Source organism: Branchiostoma lanceolatum, chromosome 14 (genome assembly GCF_035083965.1).
Source record: "Branchiostoma lanceolatum isolate klBraLanc5 chromosome 14, klBraLanc5.hap2, whole genome shotgun sequence".
In the NCBI taxonomy this organism is placed as follows: domain Eukaryota; kingdom Metazoa; phylum Chordata; class Leptocardii; order Amphioxiformes; family Branchiostomatidae; genus Branchiostoma; species Branchiostoma lanceolatum.
Window position 1 is genome coordinate 7222924 of NC_089735.1, and position 7128 is coordinate 7230051.

The 7128-nt window shown below is 45.4% G+C and overlaps 1 protein-coding gene across 1 annotated transcript; it reads right to left on the bottom strand.

Moving 5' to 3' along the window:
• Positions 1-241: 241 nt before the first annotated feature.
• Positions 242-6547, bottom strand: LOC136448695 (ABC transporter F family member 4-like). The gene is made up of 3 exons (XM_066448334.1): positions 6209-6547; positions 5191-5332; positions 242-2242 (listed from the first exon to the last, which is right to left on the bottom strand). Exons 1-3 carry the CDS (start codon positions 6281-6283, stop codon positions 303-305), a joined length of 2157 nt encoding a protein of 718 aa, XP_066304431.1. The 5' UTR covers positions 6284-6547; the 3' UTR covers positions 242-302.
• Between the last annotated feature and the right edge of the window lie 581 nt (positions 6548-7128).

Sequence of the window (7128 nt, forward strand, 5' to 3'; positions counted from 1 at the left end):
TAACCAGAGCTTTTTTTCAATAAGAAGTGCATGTTCAATGATCTAAATGATCGGGGAAGAATCGTACCAATACAGGATCTAAGAGTACCACTGGAGTTTGAAATAACGAATCTTACCAAAATTAATGTCCAACGATGTCTCATTGTAAAGTTACGTGAAGGCTATTTTTCCTAGATGTGACCTGTATTGGCTGTTTATGACTGGGTGCTGGAATTTATTGAAAAAAATGCAATAAATGCTGTAGAGTGTGACTCATATTTTATTGGGCGTTTCTGTAGTCTGTCGCTTCCTTTTTAGCAGCTTCAGCCCCAGCTCGGCCAGCTCGATTGCTGGTTGTATCCGCTCACGGGCTGTCGTCTGCCGTAAGTAGATTGAGGCCTCGAGCGCTGTCGTCTGCCGGAAGTGCCCTGAGACCTCGTGCGCTGTCGTCTGCCGTACGAACTCTGAGACCTCGTGCGCTGTGGTCTGCTGTACGAACTCTGAGGCCTGGTGCGCTGTTGTCTGCTGTAAGTAGGTTGAGGCCTTGTGCGCTGTCGTCTGCCGTACGAACTCTGAGGCCTCGTGCGCTGTCGTCTGTCGTAAGTAGGTTGAGGCTTCGTGAGCTGTGGGCTGCCGTAAGTAAGCTGAGGCCTCGTGCGCTGTCGCCTGCGAGAGGTACGGTCAGGCTTCGTGCGCTGTCGTCTGCTGTAAGTAGGTTGAGGCCTTGTGCGCTGTCGTCTGCGAGAGGTACTGTCGGGCCTCGTCCTCTGGCGTCGTTCTTTCTTTGACATCCAAGGGAACGTCGAGGTCCCGGTAATGCCGTACGTCGTAGGAACTAGCCCCTGTCGCCGGGACGATTTCATTGTTTTTCGTTGTTGTTTTCGTTCTTTCTTTGTCATCGAAGGGGACACCGATGTCCCGGCCATGCCGTACGTTGTGGGAGCTACCACGTTTCCCCAGGATGATTTCATTGCCTTTCGTTGTTGTTTTCGTTCTTTCTTTGACATCGAAGGGTACGTCGTGGGAGCCACTACGTTTCCCCGGGACGATGTCATTGCTTTTCGTTGTTGTTTTCGTTCTTTCTTTGACATCGAAGGGTACGTCGTGGGAGCCACTACGTTTCCCCGGGACGATGCCATTGCTTTTCGTTGTTGTTTTCGTTCTTTCTTTGACATCGAAGGGTACGTCGCGGGAGCTACCACGTTTCCCCGGGACGATTTCTTCTCCTTTCGTCGTTCTTTCCGCTCAGCCTTTTTTTCTTCCTTTGAACCATAATCTTCCTCCATATCGTATTCCAAGAATTTGGCATCCTCTGCTGCCGCACTCAGACTATCAGCTGCGTCTTCCAGCAAGTCATAGTCTTCCTCAAGGTCCATCTCTTGCTCCTCCAGTTCTTCTTGTATCAGGTCATGTTCTTCTTCTTCCTCCCATTGTCGTTCTTGCAGCTCGTCCAGATTCTGTGCTCCTCTGTATAGCTCCTCCTCCAGCTCTTCTTTCTGTTCCAGATACTGTTCCTCGTCTTCTTCTTCTTCTTCTTGTCCTCTCCTTCTATTTTTGCCCCCTCCTCCTTTTCCCCTCCTTCCTCCCGTTTCTTCCTCCTCCTCCTCCTCCTCCTCATAGTCCTCCTCAAACTCCTCCTCCTCCCCTTCTTCTACCTCTTCTTCTTCTTCTCCTTCATCTTCTTCTTGTCCTCCCCTTCCTTTTCCTCCTTTTCCTCCTTTTCCCTTCTTCCTCTTTCTTCCTCCCGTTTCTTCCTGTTCCTCTTCCTCTTCTTCCCCTTCTTCCACCTCTTCTGCTTCTTCGTCTTCTTCTTCTCCCCTTCCTTTTCCTCCTTTTCCCTTCTTCCTCTTTCTTCCTCCCGTTTCTTCCTGTTCCTCTTCCTCTTCTTCTCCTTCTTCCACCTCTTCTCCTTCTTCCACCATTTCTGCTTCTTCGTCTTCTTCTTCTCCCCCTCCTTTTCCTCCTTTTTTCCCTCCTTTTCCTCCTTTTCCCCCTCCTTTTCCTCCTTTTCCCCCTCCTTTTCCTCCTTTTCCCCCTCCTTTTCCTCCTTTTCCCCCTCCTTTTCCTCCTTTTCCCCCTTTTCCCCCTCCTTTTCCTCCTTTTCCCCCTCCTTTTCCTCCTTTTCCCCCTCCTTTTCCTCCTTTTCCACCTTTTCCACCTTTTCCTCTCCTTTTGACCCTTTTCTTCACAGTGGCGTCTGAATCCAGGTGTTTAGTGTCAAGTGACTCATGGTCTGGAGAACGCTCTAAAGAGTGGTCTTCAGCTGCAAAACAAGAAGGAAAAGTTCAATCCACAAGTCTCAATTCTGTTTGAGACAAATGCAGCTGCCAACGCCCAACCAAAGTACCGATGGGATTAATCTAACTATGATCCTCCAAGTGTTGTTGAAAGCTATTTATTGACGATGTCACTGTCCTATTAGTGAAGAGCTACTTTTCCCGAGTATTTTGCGTAATGTTCTCAGCGTGGCTTCAAATAGAATTGAGGTGTTCAAAAATGAGCTTTTCCTAGCTTGCAACTATCGTGGAACTATCACCAAGTACTGCAAGAGCATCCTTATCATGTAGCTTTAAAAATGCTTTCAGTTGGAATGTGCAAAGGTTAGGTGTCGTTCATTGTTACCAAAGAACCAACTCTTGCCATGGCACTCCGCGTGCCCGCAAAGGTGGTGTGTAATGCTGAAGGGCGGTTATGCCAGCCATATAGATACAGACACTCTCGCCACAAGGATTTTTAATCGCCTAGAAAACCGCAAGCTAATTAGTAGCTTTGTTTTATATTAAAGGAAACCCGGGCAATATTAGGGTCCGAAAATTGGATTTTGAAAATCAATCTATTAAGTCATTTCGATACATGATTAGTTCAAACAACACTATTACAATGTATAGCGACGTCCATGGTGCAAAAGTATGACGTCGTTGTGATATGAAAACTTACTGAAAATCGTCGCTGGGGTGTTTGTAGGCTCGCGAAACTAAAGCCCCTGACACACTTGTGCGTATATACAAGCCCACATGAGTTGCGTATTAACATGTTTTTGGTCAAGATTGAGTTTGCAGCCCAAGAAGTCATTTCCTTGGTTCGATACCTAGAGAGCACAACGGCGGTTCAACGCAGAAAACAACTTCTTCCCCGCAAACTTTCCGTAATCCTAAGAAATGTTAATGCGCAACTCATGCGCACTTGAATATGCGCACAAGTGTGACAGGGCCCTAAAACCCCTATCACACTTGTGCGTATAAGCAATTCCGTGCACGTGTTTGTTCCGTATCAAAGGTTGACAACACGGAGTTGTACGCTCAAAATTTCAAAATTCTTGAGTTATGCGCGGCGCACTTATAGCGTGTGAGTAACGAATTCAGCGTATGAGACACGTATGATTTGCATATGAAGTGCGCAATGCTATTATCCTTGCAGCGAATAGCTGCGTATCAGGTGCGTATGCTGAGCGTATTCCGGACGAACACAACGTCTGCCGACCGCTTGCTTGACGCACTTCCAACTAATGCTAATCGAATTATGAGCGTATTTGGTTGCATTGATATCAGTATTTACTTAAACTGTTATGGGAAGACCCCTCCACAACTGACAACAAGTAGGACCTTTTGTACATGTGAAACAGGGACACCAATTTTACTTTTGGAACACTCCATGACATTTGTTTTACCTGTGAATTTGGTTGCGATGATATCAGTAGTTACGAAAACTTTTATTAGAAGAGGCCTCCACAAGTAACGACAGGTAGAACTTTTATGTGTATGTAATAGAGACACATTTGTGTGGGGCATTTCAAAGATTATTTAGATCAAAAATTATGTATACTTTGCTGGTTGTGTTTGTTTTCTCTCTGCCCTTAACTAAATTGAATACCCGACCGACCAATGAAATACCAAATCTGGAATGTACTCCGGATGTTCGTCGAGTACGCCATGTGTACGATATCCGTACGTTATCTGTGCGTTTGGCATACGTTACTGATTCGTGCAATGCGCTGCCCAATAGCAGGACGAACGGCACTAATTCGTGACAAATATTCTTATTCGCTATACGTGCGATCATCGTGCGTTGTATCTGCGCTGCAATTACGCAATGTGGTCGCAGCGCAGAAATCGTGCCGCAATTGCAAGAGAAGCGTATTACCGCGTTTGGAGCCCTAAAGGCCCTGTCAGACATGTGCGTATAACATGTCCGTGTGAGTTGCGTATTAACATCATCAAGTTTTGTCAAACGCCGGCGTGCGCACAATACGCACCTAATGCGTTTTTCATTCGTTTTGTAAAAGTTTTAGGTACGCAGGCACACGCAAGGCACAGCCCAGTACGTCTGATATCTTGAAACCACCGAAAACTTTCGTGCGAACGCTGTTACGCAGCTAAGACGTTATACGAACGCAGTCCACACGTCCGACATCGGTCGATTAAGGTACGAGCGCGCTTTGTGTTTGCACTCCAAACGCGATAATACGCTTCTCTTGCCGCACGATCTCTGCGCAGCGACCACATCGCGTACTTGCAGCGCAGATACAACGCACGATGATCGAACGTATAGAGAATAAGAATAAACGTCACGAATTAGCGCCGTTCGTCCTGCGATCGGGCAGCGCATTGTACTTACCAGTAGCGTATGACAAACGCACAGATAACGTGCGGATAACGTTCATATAGCGTACTCGACGAACATCCGGGGCACATTCTAGATTTGGTATTCCATTGGTCGGGTCGGGTATTCAATTTAGTTAAGGGCAGAGAGGAAAAAACACAGCCAGCAAAGTGTACATAACTTTTGACTTAAATAATCATTGAAATGCCCCACACAAATGTGTCAACTTTACATACACATAAAAGCTATATAACTCACACGGAATTGCTTATACGCACAAATGTGACAGGGGCTTTAAGGGGTTCATCGTACGGCACGTTTTTGCGCCTTTAAAATGCTCAAAGTATGAAGTTATTACGCAACTGTGCTAAACATTGTTAGTAAAGGTTTCAGAAAGATTTCAGCATTTCTGTTTCCATTTTTGGGCCCTTAAATTGCTTTGGGCCCCTTTCAAACACCGAACCTACGTACAGCATGCGTTATTGACGCAGTACATACTGTAGTTAGTGGTAACCTTCAACCTTTTCAGACGGGTGATCAAGCGAAAAAGACAGACAAAAGGTGACAACATTTCAGCTTTAATTTCAGCTTAGGTAACGGAAGTTTACTTACTATATTTGATCAGCCCTTCATCCAAACGACGTGAGTCTGTGAGCCTTTGTAGCCCAGCTTCCCCGGGGGTCCCAACATCATGGACCGGGGCGGTGTGGTTAGTCGACGGGACGGTGGTGGTATCAACTGTCGTATCCTTTTGCTGCAAATAACAGAAGGAACGGGTTACTAAGCCAGATATTTTCATGGCAAAGCCACTGCATTTTTGTCATTGATTGCAACATGTAAATACAGAGCATTGACTTCCTGGTCAAATCTTAGGCATAACTCTATCAAATGCACTGTATTAATCTCATTGGAAAGCTTGTTTGTTACTCAGTGTACAGCTTGGATTATAGACCAAATGCTAGAGTGGTTAGCGACTGGAATGCCCTGCCACAGTCTGTGGTAGATTCAAATGTGACAGTTAATGAGTTCAAAATATGACTAGATGACATGTTGAAAGTTTATTGCAAATTCTTGCCCGGAGGCTAATTGCAAGTGCGTGTAACATGAAATAACGGACAGACAATGGGTAACAATATAGCATGTGGCTATTCTAGTCTAAATACTGACACTAGATTCTAACTTATTGGGTTTGACTTCTTTTCCCAAGTCAGTGGAAGACGAACTCTCTCTCTCTCTCTCTCTCCCCTAGCTTAATCAGACGAACGATCCCCCCTTATTCTATATTGTGTGGGTTTTGTGATGTTCAGAGTAGAGTAGTTTTCTTTTTATCTGTTAACGTGGAGAAATTAGGGTGGAATTTTGTGACCTTTTTAAACAGCTCATTTCGTAATACATTTGGGAGAGCCTGAAGTACAGCACATGAGTATCGTTCGTGACCGAGATTACCACAGGCGGAGCCTTCTCATCCCGAATATGCTATAAAGGTGTAAATGTACCGGTGACAGCGAAACATCCTGACGGTGACGGCGAATCGTCTTGGCGGCGAAGCGTTCTGACATCGCTCCGAACAGACTAAAACTATCATTGTAACGGTATCAGTAAAATGTTGCTTATAAGTGTCTGAACTAACCTGAGAGATGACCCCTGCAGTAGACGAGGACGCGATGCTGAAGAAGACCAACCACAGAACCGCCGAGCTCAGCATTTTCCAACGTTATCGTCAGCTCAGTTCAACACCACAAACACTCCGACTGCAGTTCGCATCCTCACCAAACTCAACGTTAAGCCGGCCACGCTGGGCCGGCCGGGGTCTCAGCGGCAAAGAAGATATATATCTAAAGACTCCCCTCAAAGTCCAGTTACTTCTAGTCACTGACAAGGCAGTGTAACGTCTCACGTTAGCAACAAACCGATGTCAAAAAAAACGTTACAAATGCATTCGAACGTTTGAGCCGGATCGTAGTTGTTCTATGGAATGTGGACGTTTTAGAACGGGTTTTCCGCGTAAACAAAAGCGTGGACGCACGATTTTACAGTTTGACTTGTTCCATGCGTTCTACTAATCTCCAAGCAGAAGTAAGGTCTGGAGGTGCTTAGTTTCCTGGGGCTACCACCCCGCTACATGTAACGTTAGGCCACAGCAAGTACATTTTATGGATGACAGACTCCAAATTTAGTGCGCGCGGGCGAAAATAAACAAGGCGGGCAAAAAATAAGATATCTACATTTTCAAACTTGAATACCATAAAGCATGTAAGAAGAATTGAAGCGATAAAACATGGTATTACAACCAACAAGTATAATAAAGCAGTAACTTACAATGATGTCAACATTAAAATGTTAGATCCGGATTTGCATCAAGAATGCAGAGAGGTTTCCCGTACACTGGGCATGGGGGTCTCCTGACTCATGCGGCAGACTGACTGTGACTACATAATACTGGCTTTGTTCTTTTTGGAAACTTAAGTAAAGCAGAGGCATTTCAGAACCTCTAAATCTAAATGAGAGAATTTCAGTTGAGATAAAATGTCATGGCTATCACGAAGCTAG

What these genes read in the sequence shown, in the direction of transcription:
- LOC136448695 (XM_066448334.1), bottom strand. Translation starts at nt 6,283, where the DNA reads ATGCTGAGCTCGGCGGTTCTGTGGTTGGTCTTCTTCAGCATCGCGTCC. An exon ending in CTGCAGGGGTCATCTCTCAG is followed by an intron (nt 5,333 to 6,208) that starts GTTAGTTCAGAC and finishes TGTTATTTGCAG; the next exon opens with CAAAAGGATACGACAGTTGA. An exon ending in TGAAGGGCTGATCAAATATA is followed by an intron (nt 2,243 to 5,190) that starts GTAAGTAAACTT and finishes CTTGTTTTGCAG; the next exon opens with CTGAAGACCACTCTTTAGAG.